The 24,612-nt window shown below is 35.1% G+C and overlaps 1 protein-coding gene across 1 annotated transcript; it reads left to right on the top strand.

Moving 5' to 3' along the window:
• Positions 1 to 1,899: 1,899 nt before the first annotated feature.
• On the top strand, positions 1,900 to 22,610 carry LOC134234268 (uncharacterized; the record flags this gene model as incomplete). Its single annotated transcript, XM_062716318.1, has 9 exons — positions 1,900 to 2,119; positions 7,391 to 7,732; positions 8,491 to 8,889; positions 15,717 to 16,025; positions 19,078 to 19,113; positions 19,376 to 19,491; positions 19,608 to 19,700; positions 20,566 to 20,623; positions 22,574 to 22,610. Coding segments are annotated over exons 1-9 (1,610 nt in total), but the record flags the coding sequence as incomplete, so codon positions are not given.
• Between the last annotated feature and the right edge of the window lie 2,002 nt (positions 22,611 to 24,612).

Raw genomic sequence — 24,612 nt, 5'->3', positions numbered from 1 at the left:
TGAGGGTTTTTTACGTGCCAGCCTTTACTGTGACGTGGGACCTTGGTTTATACGGTATAGTCGTTTGGCCAGTTCCAAATTTTGACTAACTCCGAATAATTATAAATTTAAGGGCTGATAATTAATAAATTTAAAAGTGTAAATGTAAGTTGGTACCTATGGTAAGAACATCTGCACAAAAAAACTTATTGATGAGCAATTAAGTTAACTTTTCTTAGGCACGCCATGGATAATGTGAGGGACGTATATTTTTTAGATCTACTGGTCAGAGACCTGGCCGCGGGATCATGAAACATCTTAAGCTTAAGTCAAAATCTTCATGCTGTATTTAAATTGTGTAGAAGGCAGACAGACAGACATTCTTTATTTCCTCTGCAGCAGAGATCAATGCATCAAACTATTGAGTATGTTACAATATTTGAACTTTGGAACAAAAATGTGGAAATATGTACACAATTTACTGTCAATAATTTAAACACTATGTACATTAATATTATTCATCAATTTTTTGAATTTTTATACTTCATGTACGTGAGTGTTCAATTTCTGTCATCATACGCGCAACACCAGTTGCAACAGCAAGCATAAACATTTTCCACTCCTCCTCAGATACGATAGAACCACGTCTTGATCCAAGAATGGTATCGGCGATTACGTCGTCACTATTATTTGTGAGCCTAACGTAAGTTTGGACATTTATCGCGTTTACTACATGTATTTCGTCCATCAAGCTGTCTCTGCTAGCAAATAGCGTTGGACATTCATGGAGAAAATGCACTGCAATATCACTTGTGGTACGCGTACACAATTTGCAGTTCACCTTCTAACAATGTCGACCGAGAGTCTAATTACTGAGGCTAATTTCCATGTGTGTTTCGGAAGCTTCAAACCGAGTAGCCAAAGGGGATAAGTTGATAATTTTTCATGCATTTCTGCATCTCTGCGAAGCTCATTTCTTTGATTCAAGTTTTCCTTCCACTCACGTTCAGCAGCAGAGTCAAGTACAGTTCCTACGAATTTCTTCCGGGTGTATTTTGGTGGAACGTCACGATTCAAAAGGTATACTCCCTGAAAAAGAAATCAATGCTGTATTCCCTCATTATGGAGTGAATATCTGCTAGGAATCCACGCTTCGGTCTTGGTATCGCCGCCGAACCAAAAGAGCACAACCTTGCAATGAAAAGCTTTTTGTAGAATAGAGAATAACTTGATGTACAGAGTCTGTTCCAGAACATCAACTTGATTTTATCTATACTCCTTTTCATTTCAACCAGGCCAAGGGAAAAGATGGTACATGGTGTTGGTAATCTTTGGTCAAATGCTTGCATTTGACGGGCCGCGTATCTCTGTACAATTTCCAGCTCTTCGATCGACTTTTTGGACATCACACCCCATAATTCGCATCCATACAAGATCGATGGCATGACAACTGTTTTCCATAATTTAACGCTGGTCATGGGATGTATACCGTGATCATGAACTCCTATGTTGATATGCGAGTTTAATATGCTCTTTCCCTTCCTGCATGATTGTGTAATTGCTGTATCACTTCGAAGCCTACCAGTTAGGACGACCCCAGCTTAAACATTCTCTGAGTGTAGGTTGATGTTTTCCTGGCCAAGAATAAACGGTCTAGCCGCAGGTTGTTTTTGTCGCTTTCTATCAGAGCTAAAAAAGAGAACACAACTTTTGTCAGGATTATAACGCAAGTGCCAACGTCTAGCGTAGTTGTAGACATTAGAAAGAGACTCTGATATTTATGTGGCATTTCTAGACAACCAAAAGGCATTTAACAGCGTGTGGCATAATGGTTTGCTCTACTAGCTGTACAAGTAAGGCGCTTGCTCTCCGACTCATTTTGTGATTCCAGCTCTCAAATCTTATACGAAAAAGAACTGCATGTCGAAGGAATTCACTTTACAGCAAGGTGTCGGACAAGGAAGGGTACTGTCGTCGAGGTATTTCCTTCTGATGATTGACGAATTGATAGAAATGCTGGATAAAAGTGCGACTGGAGCATGTGTGTGTGACCTTTACATTCCAAGTGTTATTCTGGCTGACGACACTTCCCTTATATCCAACACTCCCAGTGGTCTCCAGAAGCAACTGGATAATAGTGGTGAATTGTTTCCGTTATAACAAATCCTGCCGGTATACTTCCACATCCAGGACGGAAACCCTGCTGAAGAAGGTGTGGAAAATTGATTTCAGTGTTGATATGTTTTATTCTTGAGAACAATATATTTTCAAATAGCTTTTGTAGAACTGAGGTTAAGATTATATCTCCATAACTATTAGGGTCGAGACTGTCTTTTTTCCTCCTTTGAACAAAGTTATAGTAACTCCTCTTTTGAATTGTATCGGATATTTGTTTTGTTTAGGATTGCGTTAAACAGCTCCAACAGGATTTCTAGAATAATGTCTTGCACAAAACGCAGATGTTCAATGACGAGTTTGTCAAGGCCAGGAGCTTTACCGTTTTTCATTTTCTCCATCGCTTATGTAACCTCTTCTTTCCTTATCATAACATCACCAACTTTATCAAAGTTTCGATAGGATTCTTCCTTTATGCTTTTTACAGAGATTTCTACATGTTCTTCGAACCTCTGATCAAACAGCGGGTCTTTTGTCTTTGTGTTTTGTAGTGTTCGTACCATCCCTTACCAAACTGATATGTTTGCTGCAGGCCTGCAGCAAGTCTGCTGCAAGCTTGCAGCAAACAAAATTGTTCGCAGGAAGAAAATTTTCTTGTTCGCAGATGATTGCCGCTAGCTGCGATCTTGCGGCAAACATTGCAGCAATTGCTGCAAGCTTGCAGCAAATTCGCAGGAACCCAACATGTTTGCAGGAACATTGCAAGAAACATAAACGCCAATTTAATGTTCGCAGCAAGTTCGCAGGAAACTTTTCACTATTCAAATGTTTGCAGGAAGTTCGCAAGAACAGTAAACAAGTCAAATCAGCCAATGAAACGCAGATTGTACTGGGTCAACACAAAACTGGCCATTTTGAAATGTTGGAATTGAAGTTGTACACGTTTCAGTATTTTGTTAGGAATATATATCGTTTTGAATGATTAAAAGTGCCAAGCTCTGGATGTAGGTATTCATTCTATGAATGATATCTAATTGGTAAGAAATGATTTTGATTTATTTTGATATTTGAAAGAATATTTCTTAAAAGCACGTTTGAGTAACTGGTGTAAATGCTAGGTCAAATCTAAATCTGTTTCTTATGAATTTCAGTCCTCTTTTTGATATCACATATGTATACTTCTTATATTAATGGACCCAAATCAGTTAAATTTTATCAAATTAATTGGTAAATGTGTAATCACAAAAATATTCATTAAAAATTATATGTAAAGTTCTTAAAGTTCTGCTCATATAAAAAGCTATCATGCACTTTGATTTTAAAAAGGTATGAAAACTTTGTCTAGGAACGTAAAGAGGGCCTATCATAACTTCATAAAACTGCATCATTTCAGAAACATGTGGTGGATTTTCTCTAAATTTAACAGATTTAGGTCAGGACAAAGGCTTTCTGTGAACTTGCTGCTTGTACAAAGGAATGTGCCAAAACCATAAGGAAATTGTTTGCTGCAAGTTAGCAGCAATGTTTGCTGCAAGCTTGCTGCAATGTTTGCGGCAGGCTTGCAGCAATGTTTGCTGCAAGCTTGCAGCAATGTTTGCGGCAGGCTTGCAGCAATGTTTGCCGCAAGCTTGCAGCAAGGTTTCCTTATTTGGAAAATCCAATGTTTGCTGCAGACTTGCAGCAAACCTCATTTGCATGGTAAAATGTTTGCAGCAAGCTTGCTGCAGACTTGCTGCTAACTTGCTGCAAACACCAAAGCTTTGTATAGACTGTCATGCTTGCTTTGGCTACATTGCCGCAAGCTTGCAGCAATGTCTGCTGCAAGCTTGCAGCAATGTTTGCTGCAGACTTGCAGCAAATATTTGCAGGAAGGCAATATTTTCGGTAAGGGATGCTGTGCGAATGAAATCTGCATCGCGTATGATCACTCTATTGATCCGCAGTTCATGAGGTGTCCATGATTTCTTATTTCGATTTTTAATAGTGCGATAAAATAGACCCATATCCATTTCTGCTGTTTTCTGTAGTTGATCCAGTTGCTCGTACTGCTTTTGAGCATCAGAAAGTGCATTTGTAAACTCCCTTTTTGCGGCTTTATATTCTCTGTAGGATTGAAATTCCATGCCACGTGTTTAAATTTTGTAGAAGGCAAACAGATCAAAATAGAAATATGTTTCAATTTTGATTTATGAAAATGTTGTTATTTGCAAATTTTCAGATCAGTTCAATAATTAATAAACATTTTACAGGTGATTGAAAATTTGACTTAAGTCTAAGTCTGTTTCATGATCCTGAGGCCTGGCCCCAAGACCATAAACTGAGAACAGACTTAAGTCAAAATTTCAAACAAATATAACTTTTGAAATAATTGTTATAGCTAAACAAAAATTTCAATGAATGTTTGACCTTAAATGTTTGAATTTAAATTGCAAAAATGTGAAAACAAAAGTAAATTTATTAAAAATCATATTTTTGACTTACGTCTATTCTCAGTTTAGGGTCTTGGGCTCAGAAGATCTTATAAATGCGATAATAATGCGTCTGTCTTCTGTCCGTCCGTCTGTCTGTCCGTCTGCCAACAATTTTTCAAAATGCTTCTCCTCCTACAGTTTTGGTCTGATTTCAATATAACTTGGCACACAAGTAGACTACACTAGGATACATAATTTTTTGTATCGGTTTTTGATTTCGATGAAGTGTTGCCGTGGTTACTAAAAATAGAAATTTCTGTGAAATACATTTAAAATGCTACTCCTCCTACAGTTTTGATCTGATTTCAGAATGACTTGGCACACAAGTAGCCTACACTAAGATTCATAATTCTGTTTATCGGTTTTTGATTTCGATGAACGGCGTTGCCGTTGTTTCTAAAAATGGAAATTTCTGTAAAATACTCTTAAAATGCTACCCCTCCTACAGTTTTGGTCTGATTTCAATATAACTTGGCACATAAGTAGACTAACAGACACTAAGATACATAATTCTGTGCATCGGTTTTTGGTTTCGATGAACTGTGTTGCCTTGGTTACTAAAAATATAAATTTCTGTGAAATACTTTTAAAATGCTACTCCTCCTAGTTTTGGTTTGATTTCAGAATTACTTGGCACACAAGTAGCATACACTAAGATCCCTAGTTCTATATATCGGTTTTTGATTTCGATGAACGGCGTTGCCGTGGTTACTAAAAATAGAACTTTCTGTGAAATACTTTGAAAATGCTACTCCAAATACAGTTTAAGTCTGACTATAATATTATATGGCATGCAAGTAGACTACACTGAGATACATAATTATCAGTTTTGTGTTTTTGATTTTGATGATTGATGTCGCCGTGATAACTAAAATTGAAAATTCGGTCAAGTTTTGATAAGAGCTACACATACAATTGTAGTCTTATTGCAATCTTCCCACAAAAAGAGACTTAATCAAGGATTATTATTCTATTTATTGCTTTTATAAAGTTTTTTGAAAGTCCCAACTGCTTCTTTTCTCCTCCTTTATTATAAGTATAAACCAGTCGAGCTACAGTCTCGATAGAGACTTCTGGTTTTATTTAGGGTTGACTTGAATGGGAACCTCTAGGGTATTCGGAACTCATATGGAAACGCCACTACTTGCCGATGGAGAGCTGCAAATTTTGACCTATAGTCGAAACACAAAATATTTGAGTAAGGGTTTTTTTTTACGTGCCAGCCTTTACTGTGACGTGGGACCTTGGTTTATACGGTAGAGTCGTTTGGCCAGTTCCAAATTTTGACTAGTTCCGATTAATTATTAATTTAGGAGCTGATAATTAATAAATTCAAAGGTGTAAATGTAAGTTCGTACCTATGGTAAGAACATCTGCACAAAAAAAAAAACTTATAGGTAAATTTTTAAGTTAACTTTTCTTAGGCACGCAAATGGATAATGTAAGGATCGACGTATATTTTTAGCTCTCCTGGTCAGAGACCAGAAGAGCTTATGCGATAGTAATGCGTCCGTCGTTCGTCCGTCTGTCTGTCTGTCCGTCTGTAAACAAACTTTTCAAAATGCTACCCCTCCTACAGTTTTGGTCTGATTTCAATATAACTTGGCACACAAGTAGACTACACAAAGATATATAATTCTGTGTATCGGTTTTTGATTTCGATGAACGATGTTGCCGTTGTTATTTTAAAAAAATAGAAAAATTTGTGAAAAATCATTCAAAATGCTACTCTTCCGACAGTTTAAATCTGATTTCAGTATAACTTGGCACACAAGTAGACTACACAAAGATACATAATTCTATATATCGGTTTTTGATTTCGATGAACGGTGTTGCCATTGTTACTAAAAATAGAATTTTAAAAAAATACTTTCAAAATGTTACTCCTCCTACAGTTTTGGTCTGATTTCATTATAACTTGGCACACAAGTAGACTACACCAAGATACATAATTCTGTGTACTGGTTTTTGATTTCAAAGAACGGTGTTGCCGTTGTTACTAAAAATAGAAATTTCTGTGAAAAACATTCAAAATGCTACTCCTCCTACAGTTTTGGTCTGATTTCAGTATAACTTGGAACACACGTAGACTACACTAAGATACATAATTCTGTATATAGGTTTTTGTTTCAATGAACGGTGTTGCTGTTGTTACTTAAAAAAGAAATTTCTTTGAAACATTTAAAATGCTACTGCTCCTACACTTTTGGTCTCATATCAATATAATTTGGCACACACGTAGACTTCACTAAGATACATAATTCTGTGTATCGGTTTTTGTCATTATTCTATTTATTGCTTTTGTAAAGTTTTATATCCCAACTGCTACTTTTCTCTTTCTTTATCATAAGTACAAACCAGTAGAGCTTCAGTCTCGATAGAGACTTCTGGTTATTTTAGGGTTGACTTGAATGGGAACCGCTAGGGTATTCGGAACTCGTAACTGGTAAAATGAGTACCTATGTTAACTTGCGAAATGTTTTTTTTTTTGGGGGGGGGGGGGGGCTGAATTTTTATGAAACAATGTTTAATTCTACAGGTCATTGAACTACCTTGACAAAAAACTTAAATTTTGAAATAATGCCTCATATATTTATAGCACCCCCGAATTGATTTCTTATTCGGAACTCGTCAAACAACTCTATCATCCGAAGGACCGGTCTACACGTCCCACAGTGGGATTCACACCCGAGACGTAGGGATCAACTCCTTCCTCCACGATTCTATAGCGGACATAAACACTCAGACGATAACCCTATTCTATAATTTATAAGAACTTTTCTAAGCCTTTGGATTATATTTCAATTATTTTTTTTCTTTTTCAGAATCTTTTCAACATGAGAAAATTGTAAAGTTAGTTTCAAAACTGCTGGCTACCGGAAGTTCAGTCAATGCAAAAAATGTTGCAGAAATAACGCCATTACTGGCAGCATTAAATGTGATGCCATGCAAAAGTTACCCACACATAAAAGATGAGGTAATAAAAATCCTTCTTGACAATGGGGCTGATATCAACGTTTGGTTTAAAAAGGAAAACAAATCCGCACTTTGTCATTCCATCGAAAGTGAAGAAGTAGAAACGACGAAATTATTGGTTGAAGCTGGATACGACGTGAATACAAAGGAAGCAGATGGAGAACTACCAATCTTCTGCTGTTTACCATTAGGTACACATATTTAAGTTTGTAAATTCAATTTACATGAATTGTATTGTTGCGTTGAATTTTGTTTAGTTATTTAATATTCCCAATATAATTGTTAGAATATTGATTCTATACTGATTCTTAGGTCACCTGACTAGTCTCAGGTGACCCATTGATATCCATTTTCGCCGGTCGTCGTGCGGTCTGCGTCGTGTGTTAACATTCAAATATTTTCAGCTTCTCTTCTGTAACCACTCAACCAATTTCAACCAAATTTGGCATAAAGTATTTATGGGTAAAGGGGAACAAAAATGCTGATTTTCATTGTCCCTGCCCCCCCCCCCTCCCCCCCCCCCCCCCCCCCCCGAGGCCTGAGGGGGTTGGGTCAAAACCACTTAAATGAACGCAGTCTTCAAAAATCTTCTTCTTTACTCCTGGACATCAAACTGTTGGCATGAATGTAATGAGCATAATGAGAACTTTCACCAAAATTGTGAAATTCATGGCCCCAGGGTCAGATTTTCTAGTGCTGATGCATAGAATGTCGTTGTTTTATGTTTGTATAAAAGTAATGGAGTGAATACTAGGTAAAATCTGTAAAAGGTTCTATGAAAGTCTCAATACTTCCATTCACAGGTATAAGAAGAGTTGCGCACACACAAGCGTAACAGACAGATGGACATACATACGGACAGACATCCCGTTCACTATAAACTCTCCCACTTTTCAAGCGGGGGTATAAAAAGGGAATATAAATGTTCTAATGCATATTTTTTTTACAGATACAACTGCTAGGAGAGAATTGTTTTGTTTCTTGTTGGAGTCTGGAACCAATCCAAATGCAGAGGATAACAAAGGAATATGTCTTTTGGATCATGTTTTCTCACTGTTATTTTCTATGAGCTCTTATTACATTCAGTTCAATGATTTAATGCAAGATCCTAGAGCTGTTGAATTAAAAGAAATGTTTTGTTCTTTGCTTAACAAAAATGCCAATCCTAATACAGCACGGGAAGGAGAAGATTCACTTCTAATCAGGGCCATTAGATGTGGAAGTACTGATATAGTTCTCTTGCTGGTCCAAGCCGGTGCTAACATTGCTCACCGAGGGGAAAATAAGATCACAGCAGTGGATTGGTGTTGCCATTTAAGTGAATATACGAGGTGGTATCCGTACACAGGTATGTATGATATATTTCTGATATACAAAAATAAGGTTTTTTTATCAAATACCTTTCAGTTTTTTTCTGTAATCGTAATCGTTTTAAACTCACTTGAGCTGAACGTTCAAGTGAACGTTCCTGATCGCATTCTGTCTCTAGTCTGTCTGTAAACTTTTCACATATTTTCGGCTGCAGAACCACCAAGCTAATTTTAAACAAACTTCCTACGTCGCATCCTTGGGTAAAGGGGATTTGGACCATCCTTTCTTTCGAGGGGAGATAATTCAGAACAGTGAACATTTGGTGCACGCTTTAAAAATCTGTTGAAGAACCACTTTGCCAAAAATGTTGAAACATATATGAAACTTTCTTTACATAGTGTAAATTTCATGACTCCCAGTAGGCTGGACCACAATTAGGAATCAAAAAGTTTTCCAGTACATAGGATTATAAAGAAAGACGAACATAAAACAAGATCTGACTTAACGATCAACCATAAACATAAACCCATCATTAACTTCAATCTTGTGATCTCCTAAAAAGAACGTTTACGCATTTTAAAAGACAAAACGGTTAGCGCCTATAATCCCGGTAAATGTTATAACCAGTCACGTGTAATTTCGAATGCCTCTGCTCAAAAAATGTCTGAATCATTATAACAGATGAACACACTTTAAACCTCAAGCATAAATATCAAAGACTATGACTAAATTCTATCAGACCGTCTTCGGACGGGAAATAAAAAAGCCTCATTTGAGGAAATAAATCCTATCTCGTACGAAAATGAGGCCAGGATGGCGGGTTGCGTGTCGTAAGAGAAAAGATTGTACCCTATATCCAGGCCCTACATTATGTATTCTTCGATAGCATTGGCAAAGAACCACAGTTTCAAGTCACTTGGAGCATAACACCTAGAAAAAGAAGGGAGAACAGGTAATACTATATATATGTACGATGTGATGTACTTTTTAAAGATTCAGGATGAAAATTATTTAGAACTGCCTTCTTTATTACAACCAGCACAGTACAAGACCAGGGGAGTATCAAGGACATATTTGTTAACAAAACATTTTCAGTGTTAAGGGGTGTGCAAAAGTACTCGGTTAGAAAAAGAACCTATAATGTCAGAAACAACAAGAAAAAACATATAAGAAAAAGAATAAAAGAATATAAAAAAAGAACCTATAATGTCAGAAACAACAAGTACAAAGGAACCTACACCCCATTTCGAGAATTCGAAGACAAGGATACAACTAATGGTAGGTTACTAAATACTGTAGACTTTAGGTAACACCAGGGTATAGATCAGAGGCAAATAGGAAGCCATGAATCAGGATTTAGACTGAAACAAAAGATATTCAGACAAGCAGTAAAGAAGAGAAGTAATGAAGAAAGCAGGCTCTCTGGGAGGAAATTTGATAAGCGTTATAGAAAAACTTACATTCAAGCTTAAGTCAACAAAAAATTCTGTATAATACCAAACATGTTTATGAATCCAAAGTAAAGAAAAAACGAGCGAAATAAAAGATGAAGCGAAGACAAAAGTTCAGAATGGAGATAAGAAAAAAAAAAAGACAAATGTATCAGAATCAAAATATGAGATCTAGAGAAAGAGAATAGAGGATTTTGTGAAAAATGTGTAGCATAAAATAAAACTATTGAACGATTAATACAAAGATGAAAACAATCTCATGAGGCTAAAAAGAGTACGATGAATCATTATATAAAAGAGGCTGAAAAAGAAGGGGAATATTTAACGGCACGAATGGACACAAAAACAAAATAAATGGTTGTTTGCATGAAAAAAATTAACACCCAATGCCAGGCTCGAACCATGGGCGCACTGAACAGATAGCCCTACTTACTAAGCTATCACCGCTACACATATACAGATGATTTAAAAGGGACAAAGAAGCACCACATTCACACATTTGGATTTCTTGGGAAAAAGTTCATTTTTTGTGGTCTCTGGGTCTTCTCTCCATTTTTTTAAAAATGTGTATTCGTTTCTTTGAATTAAAATACACATAAATAACGTTTCAAAATCATAGAGAGAAGACCCAGAGATAGAAAAATCCTAGAAAAGGGTATTTAAATATGTACCATTTTGTACCAAATGTCTGATCTGGCCAATTTTCAAGTTATTTTTTAGCAAATCAAAGCTCAATTTCGGGAAAATATTTTCCTTTCCTGTTGCACAGGAACCTGATAAATAAAAAAAATGTTAAAATTTCATGTGACATGTCGATTAAATTTTCACTTTTCAATTACGCCCAGATTCCTGCCGAATGCCAATCAAAAGCGCCCTCGTTCTTTCCGCGGAAATTTGTCCAAGCGAGCTTAATATAAATGTAAGGCATATAGTGACAGTCTAAGAAACCAGCGTAATTTTCTACCCGCGGATCAAACAGAAATTGAGATTTCACGGACTTATGACCCCGTGGAAAAAAGTATGTCTACAGTATTACTCACAAGAACAACTCAATGCTATAGTGCTACATACTTTGACAAATGAGAATAAGTCCCAGACAAATACTGAAGGATGTGCACAGAAAATATTAACACTAGCAGGAAAAAAAACAGCTAAAGACACAAAGAAAGGACAGTGTGGAAATAAAAAAGCAAGGTGGAATTAAGGCCGGTATACACGGTAAGATTTGTATTATACGATTTGTATTATAATACAAAATCTTACTGTGTATACACTCTTAATACAGTGTATCATAAGTTTTTTTTTTATCTTATAAAACTGTATTAAGAATAGAGCAATGCTCTATTTCCTAATACAAGTCTTAACTTACCTATCACTTTCAACTACTGAAAGGTAATGACACTATGGGTCATCCTATTTTTATCATTACTAAAAAAGCACATGGTAAATAATAATGGTCGACTTTACAAGTAAAGACATCGAAAAACTCGTGGCTTAATGGGAAGGGAAAAGGACTTGTGGAATATATCAAGCAGTGCATAGTACGATGATAGACACTGCTATCAGAGCCTCATCCTCCATTTTTATTACTTTGACAGAGAGAGAAATATGGCGGGGAAAAACACGTTGGAATACGTAGTTTATTTACAATCTTATGAGATTTGTATTAGCGTGAGTACAGGAAAGTATTATAATACAAAAGCATTATAATACTTGCATTATACTACAAATCTCATCGTGTATACCGGCCTTTAGTCAACATTTTTCTCATACAAATGTTTAGAGATGATTCAGAAAAATATTCTTTGTGAAAACAACAACTTTGTAATAAATCATATGGGAAACCAGTATCGAAATTTATAAAGCAAGTTGAGTGTACTTATCAAAGGAAGGAACAGCCGGTTTAGGACCCAACATTAAAAAGGCCATTGACAAGGCATGCGGCTACACCAGGCAACCCACAACCTGTATATAAAGGTCCAAACTCATCACATCTGTACAAGAACGCATCGTACGCAGGATCAAATCCGCATAGTCCATTCTGGAAACCAAAATGACATGTTTTTAGCTATATCATAGCACATTGTTTTTGTGGAACAATGAACAGTACACGAATCTTACTATCTATATTTTATTGCATGATTTTTTTTAAACTGTACATGTAATTTATCAAAATTAGCGCTTTATATCAATTGTTATAGATACATTGAGTAGATACATGTATGCACATGGAATGTGGGAAGTATGATCACTGAAGGCATAAATAAACGTACAGACAACAAATGTATAGATCAGATCAAAAATATTGATATTGTATTGCTCACTGAAACAAACAAAGGCTAAAATACTACTATCGAAGTTGATAACTTTCCTTATTACCCGGTTTGTAGGGCCAAGTCAAATAATACATGTAGATACTTTGTAGGTTTAGGAAGTTTACTTAAAGCATAAGAAAGGATATTTTAGTACTACAAAATACAAACACAGGGTTTCAATAGTTAAAACATAAAAGAGAATTCTCAATTTTAAAAGAAACATATACATTTAACTTATGTGTAGTATACATTCCTCTTCATACACCAGGCTATTTCAAAAAATGATATAGATATACTTGAACTTTTGGCGAGAACTATTACTAAGTATAGAGATATACATGTATATAGGTGATATAGAACTTAATGGAGATTTTAATTCCAGAACAGGGAATGAACCTGATTATCTAAAAGTAACCTGACACGTTCCAATAAAAAGGACTTTTATAGACTACTGTAGATATAGCAGTTGGGGATAGATATAATAGAGATATTACTTTGAACAGTAGAGGAAATGATCTGTAAGAAATTTGTACAGCAAAAAATATGAGAATTTTTTGTGATTCATATGGAATGTTTATTTGCCCTAAAGATCTACTTTAGGACTATGCTCTGAGTAATAAACACATATACAAATAGCTTTGGTGTAAGAGCATACCTTTTTTGATTTTACCTAGTAAATATAGTATGGTTCTACGCATTATATTCTAATTTAAAAGATTAATAAAAGTGCTGCACAAATCATATACAGTTTCATATTTGAAAATAAACTGAGAAAATTGACACCGGACTGTGAATTTTTCCCACGTTTCAACTCAAAACTTTACAGATAGTAACTAATTAATTGGTCTTTGTTATAGTTACACTAAAGATATCAATTGATTAATCCGCCCCTCGTGAATTAAAAACTGTGAGTGTATTTACCATTAACCGTCAACCAGCTTTTCTCTCATTGGTCCTTTGGTACAAGTAACTTACACAATAGATATTAATTGGTTAATTGTAAGTACATTCACAGTTCTGAGAAAATAGTTCTACCAAATTTGGATAACATATGACGTCAAATAAAACTAGAGGTACTGTGAGCAATGAGCTCACTAAAAGATACCCCCCGCCTCCCATATGAAAATAATGGCAGTGTTCATGTTTTGCTATGGGATACCCAGAATATGAGTCGGATCAAAAAGAAAAATAGGAGGTGCACAATGGTAATATGTAATAAAGATTCTGTGAAAGTCTCATCAAATTTCATTCAGTGGTATGAGAGGAGTTGCGGATAATAGAAGGGTACCCCAAAGCGTAACAGACGGACGGACAGACATCCCGACTACTATATACACTCCTGCTTTTCAAGCGGGGGGTATAAAAAAGAGATATGACGGAAGCCCACGATCTTTTCGAACAACCCTTGTACATTAATTCTTTAAATATCTTCGCCTCTGTCCCTGGGTATTAAATCAATGAACTATGTACATAGTTATGATGAGGAAGGATGCCTCTTCCCAATTTCAGGGCCCCTAGGTCAGGTGTTCCGGTGTTAGGGTGGGGCTCCAATGATTATATAGTGACAGGGGTACCGGGGTAGGGGTGCTTTGTCTGAAAATAAATTAATGCTTTGAAATCTGCTCTTTGGTATTTATCAACTTTTGTCCTGAAATAAAATTTATGATAAAATTTCCAAAATTTTGAAATAATTATGTGGCCTAAGAGTCGGTGGTTCCTGTGGGGTGGGGTGCACAACTGGTGGTTATAAAGTGGAAAAGCATTTTTTCTTTGTTTCTCTGATCTACTTCTGGGTATTAAGTAACCAAAGTGAGCATGTTAAGTGTTATTATTATGATAAGCAATGGCGCCTTTTTCAAAATTGTGAATTTCATGGCTTTGGTTTAAAACGCGAAACAAATTCAATTGCTTGAAAGTTGTTACATGATACTCAGGTGACTTATAAGGCCCTTGGGCCTATTGCTTGTTTTCTTATTTGTTTTTGATTTATTTAATATTTATTTCTTTTTGGTTGTTGAATTTTAATTGGTTCAGTCGAGAGCTACAGGCCAAAAGTCAAGCTTTTTTTATGTAAAAAATCTTAAAAACAAGATGTGTTTGTGAAACACTATGCGCCCGGTGGCAACAATTTTGAAAAAGCTATTTTTAGCATTTGGGTCACATTCAAGGTCACAAGGTTATTGACCTTGGTGTCATTTGTAAGAACTTAATCAGAGGAATATCCATACCAAATATGCAGTCTCTATCTTCTATGATTCAAAAGTTATGGCAAAAGTTTGAAAAAAACTATTTTTAGCATATAGGTCACAGTCAAGATCACAAGGTCATTGACCTGGATGTCATTTGAAAGAACTTCATTAAGAGAATACGCATTCCAAATATGAAGTCTTTATCTTTCATGGTTCAAAAGTTATGGCGAAGGTTAAATTGACAACAGACAGACAGACAAACAGATAAACAGACAAACAGACAGACAGGACAAAAAGAATATACGCCCCGGATCTATCGATCCCGGCACATAATTATGTATTCCTTTGATTATACAAAAAGGAATTCAAACAGTACTTATAAACCAACCATAGAATACATGATATTCCCTATTTACATTTCCTTCATAGGGTTATTCTCTACTTCCATGCAATATTTTTTAAAATATACATGTATCTTTTCAAACATCTCTGTGAGAAAACATTTTTTGAAGTTTTCATAAACAGAAACGTTAACGTGACTTATCAGTTTGTTAAAAATCTGAAATTCTGATGTCATTCTCGAAGGAATGTAAAATAAAAAAGAAAGTGACATTATCAATTTTCCAGCTCTTTCAGTGGAATCAAACTGAATAATTTCCATGAGAATGTTATAGTTTTAGCAAACAGTTTTTGGAACTTTTCAAAAACTTCTGTTTTTAACTGTAGTTTAATTCCTTACAAAAAATCTTGATACTCTTCTTTGGTTATCCAGGCCATGGTTTTCCATGAATATTTTAGATTTATATTATGATTACTTTTATTATCCTACTGTTTGTGGGGGGTTTTATGTACGTCAGGTTTTGGTAAAGGGGATTATAAATGGCATTATTTATTACTTTATATTTCCAGGTGTTATAATGACTGAATCAGGATTGAAGATAATGGACATCTTGATAGAGAACGATATGCCCCTTGATATTCCAAATTTTGATGGCAAATATCCTCTAGATCTTGTAATGAGTTTTAATAACACAGACGTACAAATCGAGGAAATGCTGTTAAGGGGTGCAGATCCGAATAAATTTGACGAAAGAGAGGAATCGCTTCTAATAAGATCAGTATATAGAAGTCCTTCAGTAACACTGGCTTTACTGAAAGCCGGTGCAGAAACAAAAATGAAAGCAATGGATGGAAGAAGTGTATATGATTTATTCATTGGTATGTAAATTGTTATCCTTAAATTAATTCAAATTTGACTAATTATGCCCCCTTAATCGAAGATTCGGGGGAATATAGTTTTTATCCTGTCCGTCCGTCTATCTAGATGTCTCTCCGCAAAAACTTGAACGTTGCTCATTACTTTTGACTAAGTGGGACTATGGCTTTCATATTTCATAGGTGTATTCCTTGTGACAATTAAGACCTTTTTTGGCTACCACCAACTTTGACTTTTGACCTTGACCTTGGAGTTCGATACACTAGCACTTTTACACAAAAATTCCAAATTTTTACTTTGGCCATAACTTATGAACGGTTGGTGCTAGACTTTAATTTATACTTTACATAAGTATTCTTTGTGACAAGACTTTCCATTGGATACCAACATCTTTGACCTATTCACCTTGACCTTGGAGTTTAGTAGACAGACATCTCGGCCCAACGACACCTCGGCTCTTGACGGTTGACACCTCGGCCCTGACAGGTCGGCCCAAATTTCAATCTAATTAAAATCAGACTTCTTAGATCCGCGCCGTATACACTCTGAGTTTACCCGGCGCGGATCTAAGAAGTCTGATTTTAATTAGATTGGCCCAAATTTATTGACACGTCGGCCTATTTAATACACCTCGGCCCAAGCAAATTTGTGAAAGAAACAAGATGTTTGTGAAACACTATGCGCCCGGCGGCAACAAAGTTCGAAAAAGCAGTTTTTAGCATATAGGTCACAGTCAAGGTCACACGATCATTGTCCTTGGTGTCGTTTGAAAGAACTTAATTAGTGGAGTATGCATACCAAATATGAAGTCTCTATCTCCTATGGTTCAAAATTTATGATGAAAGTTCGAGAAAGTTATTTTTAGCATATTATAGGTCACAGTCAAGGTCACAAGGTCATTGACCTTGAGTTCTTTGAAAGAGCTTAATTATCGGAGTATGCATTCCAAATACCTAGACTCTGTCTACTATGGTTCATAAGTAATGGCAAAAGTTCAAAAGTCAATGACCTTGTGACCTTGACTGTAACCTATATGCTAAAATAGCTTTTTATACCCCCACTCCGAAGGAGAAGTGGGTATACTGTTTTACCCATGCGTGTCTGTCTGTCTAGCTGTCTGTGTGACCGTGTGTCCGTCCGAAACAAATTTTCGTCGCAATTTTCTCAGCAACTACTCATCGTAGATGCTTGAAATTTTAACACAATCTTCTCTGAGGCATGCCATATGGTGGGATACATTTTTGCTCAAATCCGATGTCAACTTCCTGTTTGTTAGTGCGTCTGTCCGTTTCATACATAACAAATTTCTCATTAGCTATTCATAGCGAATACTTGAAATTTTATTACACTCTTTGTTGAGGCATGCCATATGATGGAATTAATTTTGATATTAATCTGATGTCAACTTCATATTTTTCTGTGCATCTGCATGTATTAACATGATAGTGCTTATTTACATCAGAGTGGGGGTATTACTAGTGAGCATTGGCTCACAGATTTCTTGTTCGAACTTTGTAGCCACCGGGCGCATAGTGATTCACAAACACATCTTGTTTAAAATCAAATAAGGAAGGGGGGTTCTATGAAAGATAAATTGGTTTTATTTCTGAAACTAAATTCTTTTAAGTCCTTATATATAAATTGCATCTCTGTCGTGGGGAAATGCTTAAATATATATGGTATGTAAAACTATTTCAACATAGTAGCAATTCTTTCATTCCATTTTATAAATATATTTATATTATAAAATTTAAATTAAAAGTTGTTTGTTATGGTATCAATTTGCATTGTTCCATTTTAAGCATATCAAATGGGTCTATAATCTGTGAAAAGGAATGAATTACATGTAACCTTTTTTTTTTAATTTTGACATGGACTACATGTAACCTTTTCTTAATTTTGACATAGAAGGAATTTTCTTAATGTACAATGTGGTTGAAACCATAACTTTTAACTTTGATGAATATTTTCATAAGAAATGATGGAGACAATGTTTAATGGACGCGCAGACCCCAAGCCTGCTCGTAATTAACCCCTCATTGTCACAAGTATGGAGACTCCAAAGGATGTGTTGCGGCACTGTGTTTGTTTATCAATTAACACCTTAATTATGTTTTCTCATTCCTTGATTATAGTCAAAATACTTGTAGAAGTTTTTGTATATTTAAAAAAAACGATAATTTATTTAAAGACTTTTTTCAATAAAAATTTTATTTTAAGACGCAAATTCTGAAGTCCGAAAAATACTAGATTTCTCCATGGATTTTTGCTTTGGCCGAGTTTGACCTTTTTGCAAACTTTATCCTTGGTCATAACTTTTGAAGGGTTGGGGCTAGGGCTTTCATACTTCATATATGTAATTCTTGTTACAAGGCCTTTCATTGGATACCAGCAAATTTTAAATTGACCTTTCACCTTAACCCTGGAGTTTAACCTTGGTCATAACTTTTGAACAGGTGGTGCTAGAACTTTCATATTTCACAATTGGTTTGTGAGAATACCTTTGATATGTTTCACAAATACATCTTATGATTAGTTTGTGCTAGGGCTTTCGTACTTTACATGTGTATTCATTGCGACAAGATTTTTCATTGAGTATAAATATTTGACCTTGACCTTAGAGTGGCCCACTTTCAAAACGTTTAACTTTGACCATAACTCTTCAACCATTAGTATTTGGGCTTTCATATTTCCCAGGTGACGGTTTATTCCTTGTGACAAGACCTTCTTTTGGATACCATGAGTTCTGACCGTTTGACAAAATTTGTCTCCCAAGGCATTTCAAATTAGACAGGTTTCACTATATTTCATAAAACATTTTAAACAGAAAAGCATTTAAAGCAAATACAAGAGAAAAAGTCTTCAATGGTCAAGTTCCATTACTTTTTTCTGAGTATCGTATTGGGTTATAGTAAATTTTAATTGAGACCTTGGTGCACCTTTTTTGTAGTGTAAAGGCATGCACTTGCACAATGCAGGATTTTTTTCACTTGTGAGATTTTTGTGTGGTCGGGTTGGAACTGTACTTATTTCGGTCTTAAAATCGTTTTTCAGAGAGAGTATTTTATGACGATCGACTCTCCTGTCTCGGTGAGTACAGTATACTGTGCATCTCCTGTACCTAGTAATTTGATTCTAGATCGACCACCTTAACATTTTTTAGACTTTTCATTTTTTCTTTTCATATTATCCTCTTGGAAATCCCAGACAAAATTTTGTGGAATGAACATTTTCTAATTAATAAGTTGAATTGTGAAAATAATGATACGAAAGGGAATCAAAGTTGTCAATTATTATAAAGTATCTTTAAATACATACAGCCATTTCCACTTTATATCCATTGTACATGTAGATAAGGAATGTGCAGTGGAAATTCAAATGAGAACACAAACAATCCAGGAAGAAGTATTCATTGAAATCATTGATTGGCGCTTGATGCAAGTACAATCAATTTTGGACCAGTTACAGGTAATAAAAGGGCAGTATAATTTTGACGAGCTTTCAATTCATATACTCATACCTTAAAGCTCGAATAATATTTTGCTTTTAAAAGTGTTAAAAAGTTGTATGTTTTTATTTTAAAGTCCGAACCAATTACAACAGAAACTGAGAGATCATTGATTCTAAGATTCGAAGACAGTTATTCTTGTTGGAGAGTAGTGCGTCGAATTGAAAATGTATGTATTCAATTAACATTATGTTTTAAGCAATTTCCATTAACTAAGTATTTTTTATAGGTGCGATAATCAAGAAAAGGCACAAAAGGGTGAAGCATTAAAAATCTTCTTTTCAAGAACCAATGGGCGAGAAAAGCTGAAATGTAGGCATGTGGAAACATCCTTGGGTTTAGTCGTACAAACCATTACCCCACGGGGGTAGGGCGGGCCATTACAGGGATTTTTAGATTGAAATGTATCGAGAGAAAATTGTCAAAGCACTTTGAATGATTTAGAATTCAAAAAGATCTTCTGGAGAAGGACCATTGGGTCAGAAAAAAATGAAACTTATGTGGAAGCATCCTGTGAGGAGTGAAGATTCTAAATTGTTCAAATCATAACCCCAGAATAAAGGCAGGGAACAGTAAAGAAACCAAGTTTTACAATTGAATAAGTAGAAAAATCTTTAAGAATCTTCCTTTCAAGACCCACTGTCCAGAAGAACTGAAACTTTTAAATTGTCCAAATCGTTACCCCTAAGGGTAGAGCGGGGCCAAATTAAGGAAATCTATTTTTTACATTAAAAAAAAAAAGAAAAATCTTTAAAAATCTTCTTACCAAGAAGCACATGGCCAGGAACGCTTTGGAAACTTTCTGGATTAGTGTATATTCTAGAATTTTCATATCATGACTAACAGAAGAAGGGTGGGCCACAATAGGTATGACAAATACTACAAAGTGAGAGAATAATAATAAGAACGACAGGGCTACAGTTACTCAAGTAAGCATTATATACCTGTTGCTTTTAGGTCGAACGCTGTTATTTTCACCCTTTTCATTCCTTTAGAATGAAATGTCATTGTACCAAAAATAACTTTTCTTTCAGTCTCTAATCATTTCCGAAAAAGGCAGACTGCAGATCAATGGAAACCACAGTCAGAATGGTATGTAATTGTTTTATCTTACATGTAACTATTCAAATAAATATATACTTAAGTATCTGATATTTGGGTTATACTATCGTAAAGATTTGATAACTGTTTTCAATATATTGTACTCTTCATATCAAAAATATTCATTAATTCATCAGAAGATGCATTTGTGTGAATTTCTGTTAATAGAATATTTAAAAAATAATTCACAAACAAACACACATGACGTGCAAACGTAACATAAAACATTCGGTTACGTAATTCGAATTTCCTTATATTTTTAAGGATCATCAGGAAGTATATTATTATTATTATTTCCTATCTAGCTTGTAACATGAGCTTTGATTGGTTACAAAGTAGGGTGTAAATATCCGTGCACCCGATTTGAGCCGGGTGTAAATAAAACGTGACGTCACAATGGATACCTTTATAATAAAAACGAAATTACATGACGTCACGCTGCATTGTAGTACGTAGTTATCTAATCGATAGATTGAGACACACTCTGAATCTGATGTTTACAAAGCATTTTTATGGGTACAAAGGAAATAAATTCGTTAACCAGGTCCAATCAAGGGTGTACGGGGATTTACCCCGTCGGCCTCAGGGTGTATGGAATAAAACCCGGGATAATTCCCCGTACACCCTTAATTGAACCTGGATAACAATAATTATAACTCCGCTTGAAAAGCGGAGGGTATATAGTAATCAGAATGTCCATCCATCTGTCTTTACGTCTTGCAGTCTATCTGCCCGTCCATCCGTCTGTTACGCTTTGGGGTACCCATCTCTTATCAGCAACTCCTTTCATACCACTGAATGAAATTTGACTTCAACAGAATCTCTTATTACAAATTGTAATTGTGCACTTCTTATTTTACTTTTTGATTTAACACATATTTTGAGTTTCACAAAGCAAAAAATGGACACTCCCATTATATTCATATGGGAGGCGGAGGTATCATTAAGTGAGCTCATTGCTCACAGTGTCTCTAGTTTCATCCTTTAAATGAGGCAAAAAATCCGTAGTCGTGCGTCATATTTTTTGCCGTTCATCGGTCGTAATTTTTTTTTAAAGCTTTTTGCGTTTTTACTAGATAAATCCATTGAACGAATTTGTGCAAGTTGCATAAATGACTAGAGGGACATTTTTCTCCCAGTGTCTTATCGGTGGGACCAAAGGGAAAATGATTATAATTATTGCAATCTTCAAGTATCTTTTTGCAGTAAGCAATCAAACTGTAATCATGATTATAATAACAGTTTAACCATTTCCCGAATTTGTGAGATCCTTGGCTCAAGGTCAGAGTACTGGTAGTAGGGCGGGAATCTATGGACTATATCATGAAAATGCATTTATTAATTGCTTTTAAATAATAATCTTCGAAGATTCTTGTTGCCGTTACAGTAGCTCACCCAGTATTTATTATCATCATTTACCTCTTCAAAAATTTTACGTCATGTGATCTATTATCTTAAAGCTTGTAAACGCACAGCTTGCGTCATTTGGCACACAGGTACTTGTGGATAGGACCCCCCCCCCCCGAATATTCAACCCCAAGGCTTATAGGGAAAAAAATTCACAGATTATATTTATTACACTTATTCATCATGTGTACAATAAGTAAAAATCGTCAAAACCCCAAAATACTCGCTTCACAGAAAATACCCCACTATACATTATAAGAGAGAAAGCAATGCCACTCCAGTTTGTTTACTTTGGTTGTGGACAAAGTTTTGTTTTTGGAGTTTTGACGATTTTTTCTATTGAGCACATGATGAATAAGTGTAATAAATATAATCTGTGAATTTTTTTTTCCAATAAGCCCCGGGGTTGAATATTGGGGGGGGGGGGGGGGGGGTCCTGTCCACAATTCAAAATAATATTTTGAAATATTATTACCGAAACAAGTGCGTGTTTCGGAGGTAAGGAAATATATTCTAAATATGTTTTTTTAACAGTTTGGTTCACGATACAAAAAAAGTTAGACAGTCGAAGGTAAGTTCATACTGTATACATGTATTTACTGCTCCACGATCTTTTCTTTTCTGTTTACTTTTTATTCTTTTAAAATTAATTTTAAATGCAAGTTAATATATTCTATATCTAAGGGATTTTCCTATGTTTTAATTTATATTACACAAGTATGTACGTTATTTCAGGTTGGACGATCCTTTAATTTATAAGTGTATGTCTAGGAAATGCATCCGAAGTATTATTCTCGTTAATCTTATCCATGCTCAGAAGAATGCAAGTGCTGCAAGGCTAAAATGAGATATTTATATGAAATTATATCTCATCAGAGAATACATGTATACATTATTAATTTATTGTAGTAGACCTTAATTTCTATAGACGCACATTTTTAGCTCACCTGAGCTGAAAGCTTTTCTGATCACCCGTTGTCCGTCGTCCGTCCGTCCGTTTGTAAACTTTTCACATTTTCAAATTCTTCTCAAGAACCACTGAACCAATTTAACCAAGCATGGTACAAAGCGTCCTTGGGTGATGGGGAGTTTAATTGTTAAAGTGAAGGGTCAAGTCCCCTTCCAAGGGGAGATGATCAAGAAAGGATAAAAAATAGTTTGAGGTCATTAAAAAAACTTCTTCTCAAGAACCACTGGGTCATAAAAGCTGAAACTTATGTGAAAGCATCCTGGGGTAGTGTAGATTCTAAATTGTAAAAATGATCCCCGGTGGTAGGACACGACCACAATAGGGAACCCAAGTTTTACTTTGAAATATAAAGGAAAAATCTTTAAAAATCTTCTCAAGAACCATGGGGGAGAGAATTGTCTTGCAACGACCTGTCTTTGGGGCGAGTTGCCCATCATCTATTTCAATCTAAAAATTCGATTCCCTATAATGGCCCACCCTACCCCCGTGAGGTCATCGTTTGTACGATTTAGAATTGACTAAATAAATTAAAAACAAATTTAAAAACAAGGGTCTTTCCAGCACCATCTAAGAAATTGCAACATAATGACATTGTGACGGAAAAACGGAAAAATTGACAAAAGTTAAATTTTTGCATGACACGTGCATATTTTGTTAAGTTCTTAAAGATATTACATTTCAGAAAATAACTGTTTAAAATGATGTTTAGAGTTTAAGTTCACGCTAAAAATACAGGACGCATCGGCTTCACAATGTTGACAGTGATTATAAAAACAAAGCGAAAAATACAGTAATTATTTGATTTTTCTTACACTTTTTTATGTTTTTTCTTGCCCTACGGTGCAGTGGAGTTAAAATTCGTCTATATTTATATCTCACAGAAATCTTTTGTGATACAATTTTTTTGAAAAAAAAAAATCATTTTGACTCATTCTTTAGCATTCATGTATAAAACTTCTAAATAATAAAGATGAAAACACTGTAAAAATGCAAATACAGTCTGTACTTATATCTATGAATTTGTGATGATCAGTGACATATTAATTTAATTATGATTAAGACACTTGAATTGAGATGAAACGCCATTCACACTTTATTACACGACTTCATCCTCTTATACCAGAAACTCATTATATCATATAACTCAGAAAAAAGTTGGGATGTACGGTCAGAGTACAGTGCCACCCATTGAAAAAAATGCATATTTTTGCGCACAGAAATGTGCGGTATTTCCCGATTTTTTTTTTACACTAATCGAATATTTTAAAATATTGCTGTGTGTTTGTAACATATTATTTTATTACTTCTGTACCAAAACTGCATATTAATTTCATGCATTAAGAGCATCGTACCGAATTATCTTCTTACCTAATCTGGAAATGTGGGTAGGCGAAACTTTTCCCTGGTCACAATTTCAGGCACACTAGGGCTATAAACAACAGTTTGGGGAAGTGTTTTGCTGTGAAAGTAGTAAGATAATATGCAAGGAACACACATTTAGTAAAATTTTGGTGTAGAAGCATACATAATAGAAGAAATAAATCGAGAAAACAAAGCACTTTTTGTGCACAATAAACATGATAAATATACATTTTTTCAATGA

Source organism: Saccostrea cucullata, unplaced genomic scaffold (genome assembly GCF_032062105.1).
Source record: "Saccostrea cucullata isolate Sc308-1 unplaced genomic scaffold, CSIRO_AGI_Scuc_v1 ctg4059, whole genome shotgun sequence".
Taxonomy (NCBI): Eukaryota; Metazoa; Mollusca; class Bivalvia; order Ostreida; family Ostreidae; genus Saccostrea; species Saccostrea cuccullata.
This window is presented reverse-complemented; position numbering and strand designations above follow the sequence as displayed.